The sequence below is a fragment of the Primulina eburnea genome, chromosome 1, assembly GCF_022965805.1.
Source record: "Primulina eburnea isolate SZY01 chromosome 1, ASM2296580v1, whole genome shotgun sequence".
Lineage (NCBI taxonomy): Eukaryota > Viridiplantae > Streptophyta > Magnoliopsida > Lamiales > Gesneriaceae > Primulina > Primulina eburnea.
This window is the reverse complement of record NC_133101.1, coordinates 4,108,036-4,134,910: the sequence shown is the minus strand read 5'-3', so window position 1 is coordinate 4,134,910 and position 26,875 is coordinate 4,108,036. Positions and strand designations below refer to the sequence as shown.

Genomic DNA, 26,875 nt, shown 5'->3' with positions numbered 1-26,875 from the left:
GGGTATCACTGTAAATTCTTCAAGACATGGGGTCAAGCTTTGAACTAAATTTCCGTAATTAGCATTTGCCCGAGAAAATCTGAAGTTCACTCGGCCAAGAAATGGCAAAATCTAAGCATAAACCTCTTCTGGTCTCAAAATTAGTAATTGGAGTGTTCTTTTCATTCATCCAATCTTCAGCGGCTGAAATCATCTTCGAGGAGCGTTTTGATGGTAAGTTTTCTGTTTCTTTTGCATTTTTTCTGGTGTTTTTGAACTTCCGATTTGGGTTTGAAATACTCAATCATGTGCTAGTTGCCTGTGGCTAAATGGATACTGGGTAGCCTGAATATTTGGTTTATCATGGATTTCAGTTTAAATCTTCGCTGGGTTTGCAAGCTTTTGGGTAGTGATCGTTAGTATACTTTTGAAAAGATCTAGTGATTTTTTTTTAGTTTGTTATTTTGAAACAGATTAAGTTTTGTGATTCTATCATATGCTTGCAGTTTGTATTTGTAGAGTAAGTGAACTTGGAGAGTGAAGTCAACTTAATTATTATTTCTTTTGGAGCTTATGTTAATGAATTTGCAGGAATAAATTTCTCAATTCATATTAGAAATTTTTGGCACCTCGAATCTCTTTAAGATATCATGTTAACAATCTGCAACTTTTTTTTTTTTTTTCATTTTTGGATTTTGGGTGTGTATAGTGTGTTAATATTCTTTCTTTTCTGTGGAAAAGATGGATGGCAGCGTGGGTGGGTGAAATCTGATTGGAAAAGAAGCGAAGGGAAAGCCGGATCCTTTAAGCACACTGCCGGGAAGTGGAATGGTGATCCTGATGATAAAGGTTTGAGTTCCTTTTTGAGTATATTTACTCTAATAATAATGGATTTTCAAGATAATTTGGCTGGAAAGAATTGTGTTATGCATGTGAACGTATTGGTGCAATTTGTGTTTCAAATAATGCATTTGATTCCGTTTAATAAATTTGAAGGGTCAACTTAATATACTAAGTTTGAAGCAGTAATATAAGAGTAACATTGTTGTTTCTCTCGTTTCTGGGAATGTAAATATGCAATCTCCAACACTCCCAAGTTCGTATGATTATAATTTTCTCCGGAGACTAAAAAAGTTGAAAATTTATCAACATTTTGAGCAAATATTTTAGTCATCAGATAGGTGAATGGGTCTAACATTTCTGGCTCCACCTCTTCTGAGAGAACTTTTCTCAAGGTAAAATCTCCTGCATCTCTGCGCCAGCAAAGTGAATCATTCTCCAAAAAAAAGGTATAAACTGAAATTATCACAGCTTTCTGGTCATGACTTATGGATAGTATCCTTTAAAGGTATTGCCTCAGCATGAATCTTTTGGTGACTTGATAAATCAGTTTTATCCGCCTGTATGGTTTTGATGTTTTATGTCTTTTTTATTTTCCCTTTACGCATTAAATTTCACTCCATAAATGTGATATACGACACGATGACCCATCAACGGCTTGTTTCAGATTGTCATAATTCCTCATTTCTTTCAGGTATTCAGACGTCAATTGATGCTAGGCATTCTGCCATTTCTGCTAAGATACCAGAATTCAGCAACCAGAATAGAACCTTGGTCGTTCAGTATTCCATTAGATTTGAGCAGGACATAGAATGCGGTGGGGGTTACATAAAGCTTCTTTCAGGTTATGTTAATCAAAAGAAATTTGGTGGGGATACGCCATACAGGTATGATAGCATAAGGTTTTATTAAGACGCTGAAATATATACAATTTTGTTGTTCTTCCTGAAGTGTTTTCTAATATTGTACCTTTTAATTTCTCAGTTAAAAAACTCATTTAGTTCGTATCTTAAAGTATTATTCGACAGTCTAGGCTCTAAAACAGCAGCAATTGGTACCTCATGGATTTCACCTGCTTATTTCAGTTACTCAGAAATTTTGGACGCACTTTTTATGTTTTTAATTGTTATCTTTATGGTTGTTCAATTATCTTTTCTTGCATCTATTACGATGTAATCACAAGTTGCTCGCTTTACTCATTAATCTGTAATAAACGGCAGTGCTAAAAAATAGAGTCCACTATTCTTCTCTTGTTATGTTTGAAAAACTTTTCTGGTATATTAATCATTTGAAACTTATATTTGTCTTCAGTTTAATGTTTGGACCAGATATATGTGGCTCACAGACAAAGAAACTTCATGTCATACTTTCCTATCAAGGTCAAAATTACCCCATTAAGAAGGATTTGCAATGTGAGACAGACAAGTTAACTCATTTTTATACATTTATTCTTCGGCCTGACGCCACATATAGCATTTGGATTGATGGTCGAGAAAGAGATTCTGGAAGCATGTATACAGATTGGGATATCCTGCCTCCCCGCAAGATTAAAGCTGTGAATGCGAAAAAGGTACTTTCATCTCAAATCCTCCCAGTACTTTTAAACCAAATTATTTCATCATCGATTGCACATCGCCTTTTGCTTTAGACCAATTTGAATTAAGTGTATTTATCTCTGCATAAAAATAGCTACATATTTTTCATTTGGTTCAATCTGAATTTTGAGTTTCTTTCTTGTAGCATCTTTTCAAATAAATGAATGAAAATAATATAATTTGATAGTATTTTGTTGTTATATGCACGTCTTTTTATTTTAAATCATTGTGACAGCCTGCAGACTGGGATGATAGAGAATATATTGATGATCCAGATGATGTCAAACCTGAGGTAGCGTGACTTTGTAGCATGGAGTTCAATTTCAGCAGAATATAGTTTTTTTGCTAAAAATTATGTTTTATATCTGTCATGTTTCAGGGATATGATTCCATTCCTCGAGAAATACCTGATCCAAAGGCAAAGGAGGTACTCTATCTAGTAAAAGGCTAGCTTTAGCTTCCACAAACTTGTTACATGCCAACATAGTTGATGATAATTGTCATTGTTATTTGGCCATCATGTGTGGTGAAGGGCGGCATGCACAGGCGCTCCCTCTACTTGAAATTGCAATCAGAACTGACTATTCAAGTATTTGTGACAGGATTGGAATACTAAATATATTTGTTTTATTTTTTCATGAGCAGCCCGATGACTGGGATGAAGAAGAAGATGGAATATGGAAACCAAAAAAAATTCCAAATCCGGCATACAAGGGACCATGGAAGCGTAAGGTATCATGAAATATTATCAACATCATTCTGCAGAATGTAGTCACACTCTTCAGTGATCACATTGATAACTCCTTTCTTTTTTTAAAAAAACAGAAAATCAAGAATCCTAATTATAAAGGGAAGTGGAAGATTCCTTGGATTGATAACCCTGGTAAGATTGCAAATTTTTTACTTTTGCTCAGTCACCTCCAAATATTGTAAATGAATTTTAAGATTAGTTTGTATTTTTGGCTTTTCTCAATCAGAATTTGAAGATGATCCAGATCTTTACGTTCTAAAGCCCATCAAATATGTTGGTATCGAAGTTTGGCAGGTGATCTTAGCTTGCAGAATACGGTGTTGCTTTATTCAGCCTATGTAACCTTTGGAGAGCAAAACATATATACTAGAATCAGATTTTAAATTATAGAGACAGTTGTATCTTCGCTATGATTTTATTATCATAAAATTTTTCCCAGCAAATGGGTTCTGATATATGTTCATTAATATAAAAAGGTGAGTATTTATGGATGTGGGCCGTCATGGTTGAACCATCTAAAGCGCCACTGTTTTATGTTCTTCGTTTACTAGTGTTTTGCATTTTTTATTGTTGACCTAGTGTTCCATTTCTTCTCACGTTCAGGTGAAAGCAGGCTCTGTTTACGACAACATTCTGATTTGCGATGAACCCGACTATGCAAAGCAAGTCATAGAGGAAGTATTTTCCAATAGGGAGGTGGTTACTCAGCTCCTGTCTAACTAGAAAGCACCTCTACATCACAAACCAATCTAACCTACCATTATATATTGTTGTTTTCTTGTAAATTAGATCGAGAAGGAGGCATTTGAAGAAGCTGAAAAAGTGAGAAAAGCAAAAGAAGACGAGGTTTGAGCCAAACCCACTGCTCTTTTCATTCGTTTCGAATTGCTAGATCTAGTTCTGAAATATTTTGACCTTGTATGCAGGAAGCCCAAAGAGCAAGAGAGGAAGGTGAAAGGAGGAAAAGAGAAAGGGGCTATGAGAGAAGGCACCGTCACAGGGAACCACCCCGAGATAGATATAGGGTTAGTCTCGCTTACTCAGCTATTCGTTTTGTGGTATAACATCTAATTTCTCAGTGTTTTCCTTCTTTTTGTGCAGCGTCGCGATGATTACTTGGATGATTATCATGTAAGTTTCTCAGTCTTTGCATTATATGGAACTACACAATGATCATTCAGTTCGCATTGGTTATCAATCCAACCTTTTAAAAAAACACATACTAACTATTGATATTTTCATACTCCAATAGATCCAAATAGGAAAAACCGGATTCACTGAATCATAACCAAAGAATCTTTTGTTTCGATTTTGGTCTATTCAGTTAGTTCAATCACTTTGGTTTACAAAGAAAATTCAAGCAAACTGACGATTTTAAAGATTGATGACCCTAGTTATCGAAATAACCGAATCAACTTACTAATTTGGCTATATCGGTTACTTCGGTTGAACTGAAAACTAGTTGACACATTTAGTAGTTAGTGTGCTTGAACTCAGTAGTTTTCTGTTTTTTTAATGTTTTGCAGGATGAACTTTGAGATGGCGCCTGTGGCTCATTCTTGTTTGAGGCCTTTCTCCAATTACTTATTTTTCCCCTTTCAATTATATTTTTCAGAACTAAAGTCGACCCATTGCATATGTATTGTAGTGCCTCATTTGAAATCAAAGCAAACAAGGGGGGGGGGGGGGGGGGGGGGGGGGTCATATTTTTCTGTACTATCAACTTTAATATCTGGAATGAGGCCTTTGGTATGATAATAATAATGATAGAAACTATCTATTTTGACTTTTTCCCCATTGATTAATAAGGTGATTCAAATGGGTGCAATGGAGTCGAGTTTATGATCCTCCCGAAACTCGGGACGTAGCTCGACCGATTTGGGTAAGAATAACCTCGAGTTCATGTTTGTTTCGTTTAGTTTCAAGTCCATCTTTGAGGATGATACGAACAATAGACAAGGTAATTTGCGTTTTACAATCTTCTTAAATTTGTGAACATCTATACATTAAAAGATTGTTATGAGAACTATTTTAGTAATTTAATACTCACTTATAGTTGTCATATCTTATATATATTTTAAAAAAAAATCGAGAAATAATATAAAGTTTTAGATAAATAATTAATTATGCTAAATTTTTCTATGTCCGAGCTACACCATCCAGTCCATCCTCATTTACGGAGGATTCATTTGAGATAGACGTATTATTAGAATATGAGGTAGTTCCATCTCAATTATTTTTTATTAATTCAAGTAGGGAGCTCAAGCCAATATACATTTCAGTATAAATATGGAGTATAATTGTCGTGTAAGTAGGTAACGAAATTCTCGTGAACAATGTATATTGGTGCTTTAGCCTTAGTTTCATGAGTTAATTTCTCAACTAATTTCGTAGTATATAAATCACATGACTTGATTGCTATCTATAAAATGTTAATAAATAAGTTTGGAACAAGTTTTATCGAAAGTAATTTTGAGTGCGTTTTAATTCAGAAAATGACATTCGTGTTGGTCTTACACAACTTTAAAATATGATCTAAGGAAGAGTTAGAATGTAAATTTGAACTCAAATTCAAACGTTTTGATAGAAAAAGCTTTGTATACTTTTTGGAGTGTAAGATCAAGTAACAAATTAATGCTTTTATGGTCAAATCTTTAAACACAGAAAATAAAAGGATGGGAAATGAATACTATCATTTTATAGTGCCAATTAGTAACATGGAACAAAAGTTTAGGGGCTAAGATGTAATTCCTCACAGGCAGCCAAAATAATAATCAATTAATTTATTTTAATAAACCAAACCAAACCCTAACAGCTGATCCACGGTCCACCTCTGTTGAGGTAGTTCTGGGAGAGTGAAACTAGGTCGAAGAAGAAGCCATGGATGCGCTGAGGAAACAGCTGGACGTGCTGATGGGAGCGAATCGGAATGGCGACTCGAAAGAGGTGACACGAAAATACTACGATCGAGATGTCTGCCGGCTCTTCCTCGCCGGAATCTGCCCTCACGAGCTTTTCCAGCTTACGGTAATTTTTCTATTGCTTTTTTTTTCTTCTCGTATTATGAATAATGTGCTGTGACCTGATTTTGCTTCTGAAAGTCTCGAAGTTAGTTTTTACGCATTGCTGCTACTGCCTTTTATTTGTTTTTTTTTTATCGCGGCTATATATTTGTAGTTCTGCGCCTGAATAACTTTCGAAGATTCGAAGAAAATTAAATGTGCTGTGACCTGATTTTGCTTCTGAAAGTCTGGAAGTTAGTTTTTACGTATTGCTGCTTCCGCCTTTTATTTGTATTTTTTTTTTATCGTGGCTATATATTTGTAGCCGCGCCTGAATAACTTTCGAAGATTTGAAGAAAATTAACTAAACGACTTGTCTGAAGTTTGAACTTCCTGCGGTTTCTGATAATTCAAGCGTGCATTTTTTGTTTAATTATTTGAATTCGATGCAGAAAATGGACAAAGGACCATGCCCCAAGATACATTCTTTACCGCTGAGAAAAGAGTATCCTTTTTTTTGTACTTTTGTAATCTATGGTGCACCAGTTAGAATGCTGTTATCACATCGTCCTACCTCTAGTTTGGATGTCCTTTTGTTACTTTGACTTCTACACAGATACGAGGAAGCGAAAGCAAAAGGTCTTGACAATTATGACAAAGACTTGGAGGATACTATAGACAGGCTTATTGTTGAGTGCGATCGTAAAATCTCCAGGGCTTTGAGGAGACTTGATGAAGAGGATGCTAAAGCAGCTATTGCAATCTCTGTAACCGAAGTCACCCAGGTATATATCTTTTTGCAATGTTTTTTATGTCTGACCCATTCCCTTGAACCTTGTAATTATTTAATCTTTTGTCACCTCAGACACCAGAGAATATTGAGTTGTCTAAGCAAATCAAAGCGAAACTAAAGGAGGCTGATCAATTTGGTAAGTCTAATTGTGTTTGTAATTGGTATTCATGGTCATTTGTGGATCTTAGTGGGGACAGTGATTCCCAATCTTCATCTCGTGATTTGCATATAAGCCGGAAGGAAGATCTTGAAGGATTTTCCAGTAACTCAGTATGATGTATGAAATCTTTTGCATTTCAGTGACTTTCATATTTTTCGTTATTTTGAATTTGAATCGAGGCTCTGAGGTTTTAGTAGTGTTTATGTGTTCTTGATGAAATATTTAGCTGTCTTTGTTTCTAACTCCCCCTTGGCCTTGTGAAACGAGATTTTATGTCTCTCCCTTGAGAATTTAGTGTGTTCATCTTACTTTTTCAACAGAAACTGATGGAAGCTACTTTTTTATGTCCATGCGAAAGGTATATTTGTATTGTTTCTTCATGAAAACTAAAAGTCTTAGTTTGTAACAATTTGAAAGAATATTTGATAATTTGAACTAGAACATCTAGGAAACTTTAGATTGGTGCCAAAAATTTGTGCTGCTTGGGTAGTGCAATATCTTTTTGATTCTCTGTTAAATTCTTCCTAGTGGTTTCCATAATTTGACTGTAGAAACTTTCAACATTTATTTATCTGGGTTGAGAGATTGATGGATGTTCTTATTCTTGGGAAATAGATCAGACTATGATTTCATAATATTTTTTGTAGTGTATTTTAGTCTCTTTCTGCAAGGTTCTGTCTTTTAGCAACTGATTTTCTGCATTATTTGGTTCAGTCTCAAGTCAACATGTTAAACATGCATTTTATATTCACTATTAAACTTGGATTTGAATTCTTTTGATATGGCCGACTTACAAATATGAAGAACATGCTATGAAAATATATTCAGGCATTTAAGTCGTGATTTTTAGAGTTGATTATACGATGTTTTTATTTTTATTTTTATTTTTATTTTTGAGTACTGAAAATGCGGTTTAGTTTTACCAACTAGTTTGTTGTAAGATTTGAAAACCAAGACAAGAAGAACCTTGTGTGGGATGCATATTGTTCTGATGCCTTTATATTATGTCTGATGAAAAGAAATGACAAATGTTAGTGCCGTGTAATGGTGACAACAACAGCTATGCGTGTACTACTTCAAATCTTGAATTTTCCATTTGTGACTCGTAATGTGATGTTATATTACTTGTGATTGTAACCATGGGGTAGACGTATAGTTATTTAGTTGAATGTCTATTAATTTTTTTCTTGATTGTGTCAAAACTCAAAATGAGCATTGAAGATTTGATAGGTTGATAGAAATTAAACACAGAGAATCATCAGTTTGTGAATAATCCCATCATGGTTTTCCTCTCCTGACCTAAAATATTCCTTTCTAACTTGATCATATGTATAAGTGACTCAAAAAATTACCTAGAATCCAATGAAGAATATGTGGAGCACAAGGAAGCTCCCTTTTTTTCTCTCATTAAGTTGGCTGTCCTTCTGATATTCATCTGATGGTATTGATCTGATTTTATAGATCTTGAAGGCAAGACAGACATGAAGATTCGAGCTCTAGAAGAGGTTGAAGAATTAAGAATTAAAAGAGCAGACAACCAGGTTTGTATGGTTTTAATATAATCCATTTTTTTATTTTAAATAGTGATGGTGAACATGGGGTGGGTAAAGTATGAATATTCTATGATGACAGTCGATGCTTCTTTTGGATGCTTTCAACAAAGATCGTGCATCCCTTCCCCAACCCCCCACGAACACTGCGACTTCCTTGCCTGCAGCTGTCTCAGATCCTCGCATTCAAGAAATGATCAACGAGAAGTTAAAGAAAGCTGAAGATCTTGGTAAGATCTTTCTGTCAATCAAAACATAAATACTATGAAGGTTGACTTCAGAGAATGGACAAGCTGTAAAAATCGATGACATATACTTGATGGTTTATATTTCCAGGATTTCTGAATTCAATTTTCTTATGGTTAACTATACTTCAAAGATCAGAAGTTTTTTTTCTCATTTAGAATGAAGATATGGCAGATTTCCTTGGCATCTACTCTTGATCTCCATTTTTCCAATGCTAGTGGAACTTACTTGTTTTTGTGGGGACAAAAAAAAACGATGCTTTAGTTTTTCTTTAATGGACGTGCTTGAAGGATCCTTTAAGTTATCCAATTTATAATGAATTATGCGAAATGATAGTCATGCTGAGAAATGCCCCCTCTCTTGTTTTTGTCCTTTTTTTTAAAACATATTTTTCAACCTTTCGCTATGAGCTGCACGCATTAGAGACTGTATTGAATACCAATTTGTTTGTGCATTGTTCAGGTGAACAAGGAATGGTAGATGAAGCGCAGAAAGCTTTGGAAGAGGCTGAAGCACTTAAAAAGGTTTACTTGTACTTGATTGAATATTTGAATTTTTTGTGGTCTGTAGCTCACATACAAAGATATGTTTATGTTATCACTCTATTATGCTTTTCCTCGCTGTTATGTTTGCGACTTACTATTTTCATTTCCATTTCACCTGATAAATTTTACTATTTTGATATGTGTGCTCGAATTTGATTACTTTTTGGTTGTTGTTTAACCAGCTTCCAGCACGTCAGGAACCTGTGGCAGATCCTTCAAAGTACACAGCTGCCGATGTGCGAATTGTAAGTTAGTCGTATCCGTGTTCTGAATATTTTGTTTCCTTATCTGTTGATGTCTCCTTAATTCTTCTTTGCTTCTGGGTGAATTATATGAACCAGATGTTAATTGTTAAAACTCACGAAAAAATTGATGGAAAATTCTGGACAAAAGATTCTTTTCCATAATTACGAATTTGTTTGTTTGTTCAAACCTACAAAATTTTGCTATTGTGTATTCACTTTCTAACAAAGCATTTCAATTTTTTTTGCATATTTACCTGTTAGGGCTGCTGTTTCGATTTTGAATATAAAAAAACAAGTTTTATGTAAAAACATATGTGATTGTTATGCATTATTGTTGTTTTACAGACTGATCAGAAGCTTCGTGTCTGTGACATTTGTGGAGCATTCTTGAGTGTTTATGACAGGTATATTTTTTCTCGAACTTCTTTGCTGTAGAATGCGATTTGTAGCTTTTAGGAGGAATAAGTAGTTATAAGGCTTTTGGGTGCTTCAGTGTTTGACCTGGAAATTATAACTCCTTGTCACCAGCAGGCTTATGGGCCCAGTTTTACGCGGATAAACTTTTGCAGCTACAGAATGTGCGTTATTTTCTGTTTCATGTTTGTTGATCATGCTATTGTAGATAAAGATTGACCGGCTTCTGTTTGCATCTCCATGACATTGTTGCTTAATCTTGTGACAACAAATGGTGGATCTTCTGTGTCTTTCAGTGATCGTCGTTTAGCAGATCATTTTGGCGGAAAGCTTCACTTAGGTTACATGCAAATTCGGGAAAAATTGGCTGAACTCCAGGTATTACTATCAACTTAAATCCACTCTTTTTTTTACTTGAATAAATGTGTTGTGTGATAATCAAACATGACATCTTAAAGTAAAAAATTAGTTTTACTATATTCTTTTTAGCAGTATATAATGTGTTTTTTTTCTTGTCAAATATAGAAGTTATGTTCTCTATGCTTGTGCTTTTAGCAATCTTATTAATTCTATAAAAAAGATGCTCCCTGCTGCTTTACTTAAGATGTTATTCTGAACATTTTGCTTCAGTTGCTGATTGGATCTTTCAACTCTTTCTATAGAAAATCTCAGTGCAAGGCTTTTGTGAGTTTTTGCTTAAATGACGCCATGATTATTTAAATGATAAATTCAGGCAATTTTCGCTTTTTAATGTCATTTTGCATGTTCTAGTCAGCTGCTGAACAATATTTTGAACAAGCTCAAGACATGATGTAGTATCTTTAGAATCAGATTGTCCTTGCTATTTGCATGATAGAAATCAAATCAGGTTCTTCACGTTCATTTCATCTCAGTGCTTCACTTCATCATTACCCCTTACCACTGACACTTGTGGAGCCTACACTAGACCACCATGGCACATCCACATGGTCCAATGAGTAGGCTTAGTGGTCAAGCCTGCGGCCCTGAAAGATGGAAGTCACAATTTTCTATTTGTTTGGTATATTGTCACATTGGCTAATTATTTTTGCTCCATCCTCCGTAGATCATTACAATTAATTAAAATTTTGTATTCTATCCTTCAATATTTATTGCCGCATCTGTGTTTAGATTAGATTTTATCTTTGAATATAAACAGCTTGCATTGAAACCATTAATTACTGACAATGCCTATAGAACAATGAAAATATTAAATTTCTCCTTTTGTTGAATCTTAAAGTAAAAGAGAGGGGTGAAGAAAGTATTGATGAATGGTATGCATGCTGGAAATAGCAAGGAATTTGTCATTGATTGAGTATGCCTGGTCTTGGTTTAATTTTCTTCTTTAGACAAGTGCTACTTGTGAACTTGTTAATTGTTTGTTAAGTTTACATGAAGACCTGCAGAAGAGCAAGTTCTACTTGAGACAAAACCCATGAAATAATGATGGAAATTGGATTTTGTTGAGGAAAGTGGAAGTAACTATTTTAGGACCGAGATTATGGAAAAGTGTCCCAATTTTCGGATACCATCATCTGCATTTTTCAATTTCTGATACTCATACCAAGTACCATCATGTCATACACACTACGGCAGTGTTGCTGCATATGGTCTCAGTTTTGATCATGTAGTGAATCATAGGTTCATATTAATCAAATCATTCTAGTGTCCCTTTTGGTGTGTATGCATCAATCACCAGCGAACTTTATCTTTTGCTTGGGAGTTGGTATTATTCCTTATTATCTGTCGTGAGTCATGACCATGAATTTTTGCTATTTTGGTCTACAATTCCAAACTGTTTTGCAAAAGAAAAATACGTGTGATGAGTTAATTTGTGTTTTTATGGAGTAATAGGAACATATTCTTTTGCAGTTGGGTGTAGAAATATTTGTTTTATCTGATAATTTGGCTCGTCTTGATTATGAGAAGCAGAGGTTGAACGAGTTCAGTACAATTATTTGTTTGAATTTTTAAAATTGATGAAGGAATGACTTGTTTTATGTGCATTGATTTGTTTAGATGCCATGTCTAGTATCACGTGTGTGGAATTTAAATTCTATGAAATGTGTTTCTTTGTGATCAATTACCAGGAAGAGAGAGACAAGAAACAAAAAGCCTATGAAGAAGAGAGAAGGTTGATTTCAATATGATCTCTGGCGTTTCAATACAAAATCACATCTGTTTCTTCCTCACTGGTTGAGTAATATTTTTCTGGTATTGATTCAGATCCAGAGATCAGAGAAGCAGGGAGCGTGAAAGGGAATCTAGCAGGGATCGCGATAGAGTTGATAGTCGTGACCATGGAAGGGATTACGACCGCAGAGATCGTGATAGGCACCAAGACCGTGAGCGAGAGCGTGAAAGAGATAGAAATGTTTCTCGCAGCTATGATTCCAGGAGTCGCCGAAGGTCTCGTTCTCGATCAAGAGAACGATCAAGGGATTATGATCGCAACAGGTTCTCTACACGTGCCTTGTCTTTGCTTGTTGCTTCTGTTTGCTTCACTCCTAAATATGCCTTGTCTGGGGATTAGCCTGTCATTACATTGTTGATTCCTACTCTGCTTATGAACTGTCTGGATGTAACTTATCTTGTTTATATATGAATCTGAGGTTTACTTCAATGAAGCGTATTTTTACCCATGCTATTATATCTCGGAGGCATCGAAGTCAATTTTTCTTGTGGATCGTTGCTTTTTGGACAGTAATTTTGTTGCCAAATTAAATATATATGGTGCTTGGTCCCTAATTAATTTTTTATTTTCTGAGTCAGTTTCATCTCGGCTTATTTTAGTATAACAAGTTAGCTTCTAAAAGAGCCATTCTTGTGAAAAATATCAACCTACAAATACTTTGCATTCTCGAGGAAATGGCAGACAGAATTAAACTTCAGGTCTCGAGATGCACTGATTTGGGCTGGCCATCATAGATCTTTTTTTTACGTTTAAAGCAAAGATAGAGTAGCTTGTACAAAAACCTGGGTGTCTGCATGATTCCCTAAAATTTTTGGTTCCTCTGTTGTAATTTATTTCCCTTGTGTGACTTGCATTATCTCGTCCAAGAAAGGTAAATTCTTGCTGTACCTTCACTTTGTTTCACATCCCTTGATTGTATATTTCGTCAACCTAGCAATATATATATATATATATGCTCTTCTTCCTTTTGTAATCAATGAATTTTTTGTCTGAATGTGCCATTTTTGGTTGCTTTGCAGGCGTCACGATCGATACTAGATACTAGGCGGACAAGCGAAGCCCGATTTCTTGTACGGAAGGGATGTGAAATTTAAGTCTTAGATTATTGGACAAGATGGTTATTATGCGAAGATAGTGCTTTGTTTTACCTGTTTGAGCTGTACAACTAACTGAGATTGGTTTCGTGCGTATTGTCGGATTGAGTTGCATTATGATTACTAGATGATTGCAATTTATTCTTAACTGGGAATTTTCATGTTTGGAAAATGGCTTCATCGGTATATTGAACTGGCACACAATGGACATGTTGACGCGGGGCGGGTGGGTGGGATAGGGGTTGAGTTTTACCATCTAGGGGAACAAGACAGGATAATAAGAGGACTCATCCGTCTAGTTATACTCATTTCGTCCTACTTATTTAGGTTATATTTTATTTTAAATTCGGCTAGTTTCTATATTTAATGTTATCTATTTTATTCTTTTATCAATTTATTTTTATTAAATTAATATCATTAATCATATGTATATATATTTTATTATATTAAAATCTTTATTTAGGAAAATGAAAAAGTGCTTTACAAAATTTATTTTTCCAAACACTCTTTTAATATGTGTGAAATATATACAAGTCTAAATGAGTGAGAAAGAGTATTTTTTTATGTTCCAAATATATAGGATTGTTATCTAACATAGATTAAGAAAATAAATTTTTAAAACAAAATTTTATTTTATTTTATTTTATTTTATTTAAAATTTATTTATATGAATTTTAGCTACATTTTTACTTATTTTTTTTTATTAATATACTCTTATTAACTTAATATCTAATTTATGGGACTTTTTTTTTTTTTTTTAATTCCTAATCCCAAGTAACGAGTCGCATACTAAGTATAAACAATTATATCAGAAAGCGAATCGAATTTTTATTTAACCTGATTACGTAATTATAGATACATTAGTATTTTTAAATATCAATCTTTGTATCATATTGTCTATTAAATAAGAAATATATTGGGAATTTGAAAATAATTCGAAAAATTAAGATACTGATGAAATGAAATATGAAAGAATTACGACATACTATTATTAAATGGATGAGCATGTAAGATGATAGAAAATATAGTATAAGAGATACAAAATTTTAATAATTTGATAGTAAACAATTTTTTTTATTCCATGGAAACACGCAACTGCTACTCTTTGACATACATTGAATAAACCTTGGGCTAATAAAATAACCTGCAAATTACGCTAATCAAGTAAACCACGTTGAACAACCTTTGTGTGATAAGCTCATCCAAAAAAGTGTTAGTAAGAAGAACCCGATTCTTGACCATTGACAAAACACTTACTCTACCAATTTGGATATCCTTAGGAGTTGAAAATATACATTATTATTTACTAGATAGTACATGGAGATGAAGCCAAAAAAAAAGTTTAATTTTTTCAGAAAATGGTTGATGAATATATCAATTGTTTTTTTAATGGCTAGTTTTGGATTATCGAAAATGAATTCGATTCCTCAATGTAATAAAATGTTAACTAAAATATTAATGCTAAAAAATATCTATATTTTTTATTTTCCGTAATGATTTGTCATCTTCAATAATTTACTATGATTTTCTCTCTGTTTTTTTACGTAGAAATAAAATATGCTAACATTTCAAAAATTATTTTAACCTTACATTTTAAATAATATATCATATAGAAAAAAATTATAATTTTTTAAATAAAAAAAATTATTGATTTTCGACAAAATATTATAACCAATATTTTCCTCCAACCGTTTTAAAATTCCCGAAACATGTTTCATGAAAGTGGGAATCCCTAATTTATCTCGGCATTTGTGGAGTTTAAACCCTAACCTCAAATCGAATCCTTTTCCCAAAGTCCCTAAATTCCCCCCTTTTCCACGAACAATTCAAAAATGTCTACGCTCAATCACCCGTTTTTCATCGCATCGTCGATGATCTTAGCGTTAACCGTAGTCATGGCTGGCGAAAAGCTCTCTCCCAGCGATCCCCACTCCTCGACGGCGAGGTCTTTTTACGACGTTCTTAAGTCGAACGGCCTGCCGATGGGCATCTTCCCGAAGGGCATCTCCGATTTCTCTCTGGACCCCGCTTCCGGCCGGTTCGAGCTACATTTGCTGCCTCCGTCCCCCTGTGACGCCAAATTCGAGACGCGTGTCAGGTACACGTTCAACATTAGCGGCTTCGTCAATTACGGGAAGATTGCTAATTTGTCTGGGGTTGCAGCTCAGGAGCTGTTTTTGTGGTTGCCTGTGAAGGGCATCCAGGTGGATGTTCCGAGCTCTGGGTTGATTTACTTTGACGTTGGGGTGGTATTTAAGCAGTTTTCGCTGTCGTTTTTTGAGGAGCCTAAGGATTGTGATGCTGTTGAGGAGGGGGAAGGACGAGGAAATGAGGTCTTTTTCTTTAATGATCATGGGAGGATTGCTGAGGTTTGTATCTCTGTAGATCAGATATTCCCACCGTTAGCAAATTATCCTTTCATATTTTTAACTTTCTGGATTAGGATTTTCAGGGTTTATGCAAATCGTGCCATTCAATTTAACTGCTTAGTTGTGAGCGATTAATTTATCAATTAGCATATGCAATTAATGTGGCCATTCAAAAAAGAAAATACAATGTTTTGTGGTAGTTAATGAATTGCTCGACCCCTGAAAGTTGCTCTCGAGTTTTCATTTTTGCTGAGGATTTCGTTGATCTAGGAATAATATTTCAGGCACATCATCAATTTTTAAGCTTAATAATCTTATCTCCAAAGAATCCCATTTCGTTGTATCTAGAATAACGAAATTTTGCTGACCATTTGTGACATATATCAAGAAAGGGTTTGCTGTTGTGCTGGTTGACGCAGTACGTTTGAATTTTTCGATAAGATGCATGTTTCTTGAAATAGGTACACAATCTCTGTAATACACAAATCCTTTAAAGAAGTCGAGTAAATCTACAAGCCCCCAAACCCATGAAAATGATTTTCTTTAAGAGGCTTGAGATTTATTTGGTAAAGTTGTCAGCCAGCTAGTGAATTTCCATATAAATATCTTCGTTTTGATTACCATTGGGTGAGATGTGTAAGCTATATTATTGTATTTATAAAGTATTCACTTTCTTATTGCAGCATGAATCTGGAAATTTGTGGAGAAAACCTTTTGCAGGTGAGGAGCGGATAGCTGATTCATAAGGCAAACACTTTCGATCCAAGTTGAACTTTAACTTGAGCTTTATGCTATGCTAGAAGAGTTGTGGTGATTCACATTTGCATCATTGAGATTTGAAGGACATGGAGTAGATGCTGATGACATGGTTTGTGTGGTTTTGATGTCTTGAGTTGTATAGTAGCAAAGATAAATGTTTGCGTTGCCCTTTCTTTTTTCTTACTTTCTTGTGTATAGGTGTGTGTCCCTGTGTCCAAGTTTTATGCAATGTGAAAAGGTGGATTATATTGTTGAACTGCAAGCTAGCATCATCATTTTTCTATAAGCATGGACAGTTCATGTTTCTTACACTTTCGTTTTTGGGATGTCAAAGTTCGTGCCCTTAATTATCAGGGCTTCGTAGCTCGGTTCGTTCGATCTTGGGTGTGGGAGCAGTGCACACACCGCATATGAATGGTTGGGATTCCACTTCATGGGAAAAAAAAATAAAAATTGGGCCAGAAAAAATTCCGGCCCTTGGATTGTGTTGTGTCATTAGTTGGTTGGGATTCTGAGGTAGGAAGAAAGAATCGTGTCAATTATTTTAATCCTGTTACATGCAATCTGGCATTAATAGAGGTTGGGATGGGGCTGAAATATAATGACACGTGAAACCACAGTTTATTTCATGAGATAAGACGTGATACGGTTGGATTGCTCCTATTTCTCAATTTACCCAAAAAAACAATGTTTGTTTAAACATTTGTTTTTAATATCGAAATGTTCTCTATCTAATATATTAGGGTTGCAGAGTAAAACTGCCTTGGTATATGGCCATATTGGACCTAATCGAATCAAAGAAAAAAGTGCAAATAACCGCAAAATTTGAAAATAACAAAAGGTTGTCCTACCCATATGTTTATTCTTGTTATTTATTAAAAAAATCGTACACAAAATCAACTTTTGGGTTTTAAATTTAAATATAATATTAATATTTTTTATTTAAAAATTATTTCGTATAATTTTAACATAATTTCTAAATTTTTACGAGGAAATTACTTCATATCATACATAGAAATATAATTCACGAAAAAACTAATTTCCACATATTGGAATATTTTTTGGAATGATCCACATACCATTAATTAAATATGGATCAGCCCAATAATCATCGGATCAAGTTTGTGATAGGCCCAATATTTTAATAAACCACAAAAACAAATGAGGAAAGAAAAAAATATTCTTAAAAAGAAAAAGAAAGTATGGAAGAAATACAAATTAAAATCAAAAATCTCATCCATCTCTACTTTCCTTCCTTCCCATTGAACCACAAACAAAGAAACAAACTAATAATCACGGAGCAATGGCAGTAAGAGCGCCAATCACAGGGATAAACATGGCTACTTCTCCTGATACTCCCTCCTCCAACAGAGGTGTGATTACTGTAAAGCTACAATCTTTCAGTTTCAGGCATGCTTTCTTTGGCCATGGAGGTAACTCTTCTGCATTTCGGTTGTATGGCTATTTTCTTTCGCAGTTAACTGTGAAATTTGAGTAGTTTGATTTGAAGTTTTGGCGATTTTGACTAGTGGAGTACTTTCGATATTGTTAATGGGATTATGGAATATGGGGAGAGTTGATAAAGAAGTACTGCTTTTGTAACTATCATATGCTTTAGCCTTTTGTTTTGGACAAGAATTTTATTTTTCGTTTACTGGGAGGTTTGTTTTGTAAATGATCGTTGTTTGTGGGTTTTGGATTGATTTTTTTTGTTAAGATTGGATGTTTGTATAGACTGCTATGAGTCTATGACTTGAATGTTTGTGGGTCTCCCATGTGGTATATTAGTTGTAAATGTACATCTGATTGAATAATGGTGAGAGAGTTCTAAATTTGCTTATCCTCTGAGGAATATTGCACGCGTTCACCTTCTTGTGCTGCTCTGCAAGAAATAAATTGGGTTGTGTTTCCTGAATCTTGTTGTCTTTAGTTTATGATTTTCGACTGTATCCACAGTGGATGTGGATTAAGTTCAAAAGAAATGTGCAGGCTATAGTCTAACTCTGGTTTGAGTTTCTAAGGTCTATGTTATGCGAAATTTGAAATATCCATAGCAGCACTCATTCAATATTCATCCCCTAGTTGCCTAGTTGGATTGGCCAAATCACCCCCTACTGTAATGAAGTTTCAAATCTATGCATGTGCAATATCCCCTAGTTGCCTAGTTGGATTGGGCCAAATCACACCCTGCTATAATGAAGTTTCAAATCTATGATTTGCAGTTTGAGTTACTGGCGCACACACATTCTCCCAACTAGATCATAAATTTTCTCATCCTGTATTACAGAAACTCTTGGGAGTCAAAATGGAACGAGTGTTGTGGTTTATAACAATAGAATTCGTGTTTGCTTGTTCCTTTAGAGTCTGTTTGCATTGATAGATTTGAAATCGAAGAATTAAGATTCGTGATCAAAATTCATTATGTTTGATGCTAATCATAATTCAATGATTTTTCCAAAAGAAAAATTATAATTCAATGATTTTTTTTAAAATAATAGAAAATAATTCATCGAATATTAAATTCTTCCGCTGCCTTTTTTTAAGCCTTTATATATCTCAAATTCTCATCTATCTATCAAATTATTATGTAAATTTCAATCATCCCGTCCAAACGCATCCCTAATATATCAAACTACAGGCTCATCATATACTGTTATAAGATTTCATTATCGATGAAAGCTGTTACCATCTTCACATTATTTGAAAATTTTGAATAATATTGGTGATAATCAGATGCCCTGGCTTAGCTAGTAAAATGTTATCGGCTGATCTACTCTGTTGAAAGTTCATTGACAACTTTGATATATAATTTAGGATGATTTCTTTTATGTAACAAATGGACTGTGCTTGACTCCACTGGTGTTTTTCATTATCATAGATCGAGGTCATGAAGATTTTCTGTGTATGATCTGCTGTATTTAATCTTTATATTTATCCCAAAATTTTGCATGAATGTACGACCTCTGCTGGCCCTCTGATTTTGGATCATCTTCTACTTCCTTGGTTTTCAAGACCTATATGACACATTTTATTTTCCCACTTCGTGGGCATGATGAGTTGTTTGTGTGTGTGTGTGTGTGTGTTGGGGTTTATGAGTTGTTCTTATGCACACCTTCCTTTTGTTATGCAGGTATAATTTACGTTATTATGATTAAGTATTCTCGATTGCTTCAATGATTATGTTTGTATTTGATCTCTAATTGTGTTTTAAGGTGTTACACATATAATTTTAAACTATCATGGAGCTAATTCATTTTTTCTTTTCTTTTCTGCAGTGGGTACTCCAAAATATTCTGGAATACGTCTACGTTGTTCTAGTAGATCTAGATGTAGGAGTGGTAGAGTGGGTGCTCTTGGTACTCAAATGAACCTTTTTGATCGGTTTACTAGAGTTGTCAAGGTTGTTTGGCATTCCTGTGAATCTAATCAGTACTTCACCTTTGCGTTTATGTTTCTATTATGTTATTGACTGTATTTTGTCTATTTTTATCATAGTCATACGCAAATGCTGTCATAAGCACCTTCGAGGACCCGGAGAAAATATTGGATCAAACTGTACTTGAAATGAATGATGATTTGATCAAGATGCGTCAAGCTACAGCACAAGTATGTCGCAGTTCAAAATTACATTTTGATTTTTCAATGTTTTCCCCAAAGGAGAAGTAATTCGTTTTGATAGCGTCTGAACATCACCCTTTAGTTCTCTTTCTTTTTCTACAATGTGTTGGAGATTTTGCTAAATATTAAATTTTTATACAAAGCTGAAATTTAGACATATTACTGCTAGTCAATCATTAAGCGTCAATATTGAACTATTTTGGGTAAAGAAGTTAACTTATCATTTTTTGTTGATACATTCATCTACAAGACATAACATATTTATAGGTGAGGAATAACTATTCTGTCCCTATAAAATAAGAACAAAACTGGTAATGAAAAAACAAAATAAAGTATTTTGGAATTTATTCTTATTACTGAAAGTTAGGAATTTATTACTAAGAAATGTTTTTATAATCCATAACTTTCTGACACACCCCCTTAAGTTGGTTCTTGGATATTGCTAATGCCCAACTTGCTAATTAAATGTTTGAATTCAGGTATTACAAGGCTTTTTGCTCAAAATATCGGCTGTTTGTTGTGCTGTTAGTACGAATGGCAAGCATGCTGTTCTAGTTTCAATTTTCTCCTTTATAAAGTGAATGTTACTCTCTATGTGTTTTGTTTAATCATGTTGGACTAGATTATGAGTGACATTTATTGCTGTTTGTTGTTGAAGGATCGTGTGCTGGGTACTTTGAGGTGCTTCAAACACAATATTTTTCAAAAGCTGCAATAGCTCGAGTTCTAAGAATATAAGCACCGATGAATTAGATCGAGTTTGGTTACAAACCAAGCGGGAACACTCGAAATAATCATTCGTTAAGAAAACTTATCGATTTTATTTCTTGTTCTACTGGATAATTGAAAATTACATGGGATCAGTTCTGGCTTATATCAATTCAGTTATGGACAGAACTGAACTGATATAAGCTAAACTTATCAAATCAGTTAAGAACAAAAACAAGCAGTTAAACAGAAATAACAAAAGATATGTTTATGGATGTTCAGAGATTTCAACTGTTCTTACGTCACCCCTTCTACCACCTCGGGTAGGATCCTTTAAAAGATTTTGATTGATTACAACAAGTGTAATAACCTAACCAGCTTAAGACTTACCCACTGCCTAACTGAACTCCTAGTCTAGACTGAAGGCATCACCTTCCAGTGAACAGTTGTTTGACGTCTGTGTGTCAAAGACTACATACACAAGTTTATTGTCTTTGTGCAAGACTGTATTTGAGTAGTGATGGTGTGTGTGTGTGTGAGGACTGATCTCTGAAAACTACGCAAAAGGTGTTCTCACACACTGAGGGAAATATGCTTATTAGAAACACGTATAAATTGAGTTACCACGATCAACAAACAACAATCAGGACGTGTATGAGATAAGTAGATTAGTTTACATACAACATGCTAATCATTGGTATCTTCTAGTATCATTGTATTTAGTTTTCGAATTGAAGTAATGAACACCATAGTTTTGAATTAAATCTTTGACCACAAGTCTCTCCTTGTATCTTTACAATGATCCACCAATCTTTATATTTTATGGTGAATCCATTTACAACCTACATTGTTTTTGGTTAGCAGCATCAATGCACTCCAAGTGTTGTTATTCCCAAGAGCTCTCATCTTTTGAGAGCTGCTTCCTTTCATTTTGGAATTTTAAGAGCTTCCTATACATTATGAGGAAATTCTTCATCAAACGGTTGTGAGGAAAGATACCTTTTCATAGGGGATAGATTTAGACATGGGATTTGTAGGACCGAACGCTTGTCGCTTTAACGAAAGTTATAACTATTGGTAATGATGCAACTCAAATCTTTTAAACCATATAACAACTCAAGCACCATGTTTCAGTTTCTCAACCCATCAAGGACAATAATGCACCTAACAATCTTTTTTTTCCAATAATTGCAATCCTTGCAATCAATGAAAATCAAACCCGGACTTTGGGTCTGATACCAATTGTAGGATTGAACGCTTGTCGTTTTACCCAAAGTTATAGTTAGTGGTAATGGTGCAACTCAAATATTTTAAACCGTATAACAACTCAAGCACCATGTTTCGATTGTTCTACCCAACAAGGACAATTATTGCTCTCAACATGATGTTTGGCATAGGGTCTCATACCTTTTTTATGAACAATTTGAATCCCAAGATCAGGAGATTTACTGATTTAGTCTGAACATTTGAAGGAGAGGAAGAATTATAGAATTCAGTTGTTGATTTAATCTGGATTCAAAGTCATGACCGCGTGACAGTGTAGAATATTTCCACTTTCTCTATCTCTAATACTGTTCCTCTATGTTTAAACAAAAGCAATGCATTAGATTATCAAAAATTCTCTAATTTTGAAATTAGGAATGCTGTTTATCTAACAATAAACCTAGGATTTTGAGAAAGTATCACTATATATCCTTAGGTCATCAATTGCAAAAATAAAATAAAAAAAATAAAAAAAATACTTCCATGTCTACTGACATTTTTTTGTGTTTGGGTCAAAGCATTTGTAACTTTTTTGAGTTGGAGAATATCAAATAAATACACATTCTTTTGCTCGAGGATCCAGCTTTCATTTGTTTTGTTATTATGGAACTAAGGTTATCAACCAAATATTCTTGGACGTAATTTTAGTCTCTCCCCAGGATGCCCCCTTGTCCTGACCGGATAGGTTATCCTCTTTGTTTTGATTATTTCTAGACATGCATTTCTTTATGATTACATAATGAATCTAAAAGTTTACAAGAAAGAGAAACAAGTAGCGCAAACTTATCAGAGCATGTATTTAATGTAGGTTTTGGCTTCTCAAAAGCAGTTGGAGAACAAATATAAAGCTGCCCAACAAGCTTCTGAAGATTGGTAAACGTCAAGGAGTTTTCATTTTTACTTCTTGCATCTCCTTGAAGCAGTTGCTTCATTGTTGGTCTGAACACAGGTATCGCAGAGCGCAACTTGCTCTTGGGAAGGGTGATGAGGATCTTGCTCGTGAAGCTCTTAAGCGGAGAAAATCTTATGCTGTAAGGGCAACCCATCTCTCCCTAAAATTGACGTTTTAGAATTTCTTGGTTTGTTAAAAATCTGGAAGCAACTTATTTTGAGATGTTTAACAATTTATGTTATTGTATTCTAAGTTTATTGAACCGTCTACCATCTAAACTGCTAGGATCAATCTAAGTTCATTTGCGAAAGCTGGTTATTTTTTTAGTTCACGATTCAAGCAAACCAACTATTATTCAATGAATTCAAGGTACATGCTATATTTCAAGATCCCATTAACTAATTCTAGATGGTTTGCTTTCTTCTCTTGCTAAGTTTTTTACCATGGATATAAGATTTAATCTAGCTCTAGTGAAAATAGAGAATCAATAGAACTTAGACCATATTAGTCGCGACCAAGTGCTTTGTGTTCTTAGTTGCTTTTTTGCACTTTTTAGTTTACACAGCTGATGAATATGTTTCAATTGCATCCCTGATAAGAAAAATTGTGTTAACACATAAATAACCTCAAAAGAATGGTAAAAAAGTAACGTTAAGCAAATCTATATATTGCCTTAAAGATAACATTGGTGCCGTGGATTAAACATGACCATGACTGAGGTGAACTTTTGTTGGGGAGAATATACTTTCAAATTGAAATATGAAAATTTATGATTAAAAACCTAGCCGCCCTTGGTCTTAATTTTAATAGTGTAATTGGATGGGACATCTAATCGGACCGTGTGATAATAGACAGGACCTTTTTTGTTCTCCTTTTTTTCTATTTTGGTTTATTGCATGTGTTGGGTTGGTGTAGAGGTGAGGGTTCTGATATTTTAGCTTATATAAATATAATCTTTTAAATGTCCGTCTGGAGTTGAGTGTTGGACATAATGTGTGGGGGATCTGTTATATATGTTTATGGTAATCGTATAGTATATATCATGCTTATTATTTTCTTTTTCTTCTTTTTAAATCTAACTCATCTTACTCTATGTTTTTAGTGAGAAGTGAGATTGTATCTTCAGATCATGTCAGCTTGAATTTCTGTCTGATGTGTTATTTTAAATAAAATTCTAGTTGTGGTCTTAGTCCGTCTGCAGATGCCATTATCATACATTTGAAGGATCAATATCGTTAAGCATTTAGTCCCTCTGATCTCTGGGTTAGGTTTGACAACATAACACAGAAAGTTACATTTCTTCATTATTTTCTAGTTCGAGTATGTACATTGTCTTTGTAGTGGATCAGAGCTTAATATTATGCAACGATAATATGTAAGTTCTTTTTTGACTCACTTTGTTGTGACCAATCTTGCAGGATAATGCAACTGCATTGAAGGCTCAGCTAGATCAGCAGAAAAATGTAGTTGATAACCTTGTCTCCAACACAAGGGTAGGTGACAATATTTATTATTGTGTTACAACGATGTCGATTGAATGGATATTTATCTTACAAATGGTTGTTCCTTTTTTAAGTTGGTGACAATTTGTATAGCCGTTTTCTTGTATTCATGATAACCGAACATTAGATGTTATTTTCCATCCATGAATGTGCCCGTGCTTACATCTTGATACATATAATTCTTGTTTGCCAGCTACTGGAAAGCAAAATACAAGAAGCGAAGTCTAAAAAAGATACGCTTAAAGCAAGAGCTCAATCTGCCAAGTTTGTTCTTACCCTTTGTTGCTGTTGCCTGTTCATTTTTTTTTTCGATTTACACTGATTGACTGTAGCTGGCTACCTTCTCTGTAGGACTGCAACAAAAGTGAGTGAGATGTTGGGGAATGTAAATACAAGCAGTGCTTTGTCAGCTTTCGAAAGGATGGAGGAAAAAGGTAAAGTGACCTTCACACTTTTGTTCCAAGAGATTTAGGCTTCTATTATTCTTTCCAAATGTTCGTTCTTGGATTAAAAGCTAGGTTCTTAAAATTGACTCACTCATTGAAAACAAAGAATTCTGGTTGGTTCAGAAGTGCAATAATTTACCACAAACTCGTCCTTCAATGGGATTTACGAAGATGTTTGTTTGTAGGGCAATAATTTACCATATGGTCGCATCTAGATTGGAGGATTTCAAATCCTAGATTTAAATCCATCTCACTCATTTTAGCACTATTGAAATCCCTCTCTTTACATTTTTAAATTGCTCGTTAAATGGAGTTTGTTGAGATCCATCCTAAAAATCTTTTTATCATTGCAAATAATTCCATCCAAATGCAACCTAAGTTGTCCTTCAGCTGGTTTCAGACAGGTGTTCTTATCGATTTCCCCAGCTGACTATTTTTCTCTGAAACGCAGGATATTTTGTTGGATCAATTCTAGTTGAATCTTATTTACTGGAATTATAATTTGCATATAATTCCTTCATCGTAGCTTTTCCATGGTATGCTGACACCGATAAATAAAAATTGAAAGATTTAGTACCTGAGAAGAATAATTTTTTTCCTCTCAACAGTTTTGACATTGGAATCTAAGTCGGAAGCGCTTAACCAGCTTACCAGTGACGAACTTGAAGGAAAGGTAGCTGCTGTCTTCTGTATTTATCTATAGCTCAACTCTCAAAGTTAACATTTCTTCATTCTCTTAGCATCATAGTGAATTTGTCGTACTCTAACATTCCATGTGAAACGATAATGCGTTCCCCTGTAGTCCTGTACTCGTCGTGCTTGGTTTGGCCAGTCGCGTGACGCTGATTATAGGCTATATACAAACCAGAAATGTGATATCTATGTGGTTCTGAACTGTGTTTAACTTTTTATCAGCAGAATTTGGATTTCATCGATTAAAATCATCATTTTGCAGTTTGCCATGTTAGAGACTTCTTCGGTTGATGATGATCTTGCTGCCTTGAAGAAACAATTATCTGGAAGCACAAAGGTATCTCAAATTCTCACCCCGGTTTCTTTTTCTTCTGGTGATAAATTATTTGTCAGAAATCTAATAAACTTCAAGATATGATGACGACACATATGTATTCTGAAAGATTTACCATAACGATCCCACATATTTTCAGCTACATAAATTGGCGATGATAAATTAAAAGATATTAATAGTCTGTCTTCTAGGCACTGTCATGTTTGTAAGCGTCCGTGACCGAACCACATTGATTTGATTTCGTGATGCATCCCATTCTCTTTTCACCTCCGAGACACCATCGTCGCTTTTGTATTTTGATCAGAAATATTTGAATGATTGAACTTTTTTTGTCATTTGTGTTTGGGCAGAAGGGAGAGCTTCCGGAAGGGAGAACGGCGGTGAGCACAAGCTCTGCATTAAAGTTTCAAGATCCTGAAGTTGAAAAGGAGCTGAATGAACTAAGGCGAAAAGCCAAAGAATACTAGTAGCTTGCATATGGTTTCTCCTTGTTTCATGCATTGTTTATATTTTATAATATATCTTATTATATATAATAAATATTTTGTTAGATTTCTCTAATTTTCAGAGTATTTGTTAATATGTCCTTCATGGTTTGCATCATTTCATGATATGACTATGTATTTTTTGTAAAAAATGTTTTCTTTTTTCTGATTTTTATATTATACTAGATAAATGCACGTGCGTTGCACGTTGAGAAATATAATAATTTGTATATGATAATTTTATATAAATATGTTTAAATTATTTTTGAAATAAGAATAACTTTTAATAGATAAATAATTAATTATTTGGTTACAATCGAAATCATCACATTTTCTTGTCTTTGATTTGAAGACTTCTTGAAATTTTTGTGTGTCTGTCG

At 34.3% G+C, this 26,875-nt stretch overlaps 4 protein-coding genes across 7 annotated transcripts; all 4 read left to right on the top strand.

The window, feature by feature from the left end:
* The first annotated feature begins 28 nt into the window (after positions 1–28).
* On the top strand, positions 29–4,951 carry LOC140823066 (calreticulin-3-like). 2 transcript variants are annotated; one of them, XM_073184174.1, is made up of 14 exons: positions 29–213; positions 721–828; positions 1,514–1,706; positions 2,131–2,389; positions 2,650–2,706; positions 2,794–2,841; positions 3,060–3,146; positions 3,240–3,297; positions 3,392–3,459; positions 3,769–3,861; positions 3,955–4,011; positions 4,092–4,190; positions 4,267–4,296; positions 4,692–4,951. In XM_073184174.1, the coding sequence occupies exons 1-14, from the start codon at positions 102–104 to the stop codon at positions 4,701–4,703; spliced, it is 1,281 nt and encodes a 426-aa protein (XP_073040275.1). In that variant the 5' UTR covers positions 29–101; the 3' UTR covers positions 4,704–4,951. The 2 variants fall into 2 exon arrangements, with proteins under 2 accessions (XP_073040275.1, XP_073040281.1); XM_073184180.1 differs by lacking the exon at positions 4,267–4,296 and having other exon boundaries at positions 4,092–4,220.
* Positions 4,952–5,964: 1,013 nt separating this feature from the next.
* On the top strand, positions 5,965–13,574 carry LOC140823055 (U1 snRNP-associated protein usp106). 3 transcript variants are annotated; one of them, XM_073184156.1, is made up of 13 exons: positions 5,965–6,192; positions 6,620–6,672; positions 6,784–6,952; positions 7,033–7,096; positions 8,582–8,661; positions 8,753–8,900; positions 9,379–9,440; positions 9,644–9,706; positions 10,052–10,110; positions 10,417–10,498; positions 12,229–12,272; positions 12,365–12,595; positions 13,352–13,574. In XM_073184156.1, exons 1-13 carry the CDS (start codon positions 6,046–6,048, stop codon positions 13,368–13,370), a joined length of 1,221 nt encoding a protein of 406 aa, XP_073040257.1. In that variant the 5' UTR covers positions 5,965–6,045; the 3' UTR covers positions 13,371–13,574. The 3 variants fall into 3 exon arrangements, 1 of the variants encoding a protein (XP_073040257.1); XR_012116139.1 differs by lacking the exons at positions 12,365–12,595; positions 13,352–13,574 and adding an exon at positions 10,238–10,284 and having other exon boundaries at positions 12,229–12,278; XR_012116136.1 differs by lacking the exons at positions 12,365–12,595; positions 13,352–13,574 and adding an exon at positions 10,235–10,284 and having other exon boundaries at positions 12,229–12,278.
* A 1,548-nt stretch (positions 13,575–15,122) lies between these two features.
* On the top strand, positions 15,123–16,865 carry LOC140823052 (uncharacterized). Its single transcript, XM_073184144.1, has 2 exons — positions 15,123–15,795; positions 16,479–16,865. Exons 1-2 carry the CDS (start codon positions 15,259–15,261, stop codon positions 16,539–16,541), a joined length of 600 nt encoding a protein of 199 aa, XP_073040245.1. The 5' UTR covers positions 15,123–15,258; the 3' UTR covers positions 16,542–16,865.
* A 905-nt stretch (positions 16,866–17,770) lies between these two features.
* Positions 17,771–26,560, top strand: LOC140823047 (membrane-associated protein VIPP1, chloroplastic-like). Its single transcript, XM_073184136.1, has 11 exons — positions 17,771–17,987; positions 19,830–19,954; positions 20,050–20,160; positions 22,952–23,016; positions 23,093–23,174; positions 24,454–24,528; positions 24,731–24,801; positions 24,889–24,971; positions 25,592–25,656; positions 25,939–26,013; positions 26,361–26,560. Exons 1-11 carry the CDS (start codon positions 17,858–17,860, stop codon positions 26,475–26,477), a joined length of 999 nt encoding a protein of 332 aa, XP_073040237.1. The 5' UTR covers positions 17,771–17,857; the 3' UTR covers positions 26,478–26,560.
* The last annotated feature ends 315 nt before the right edge of the window (positions 26,561–26,875 follow it).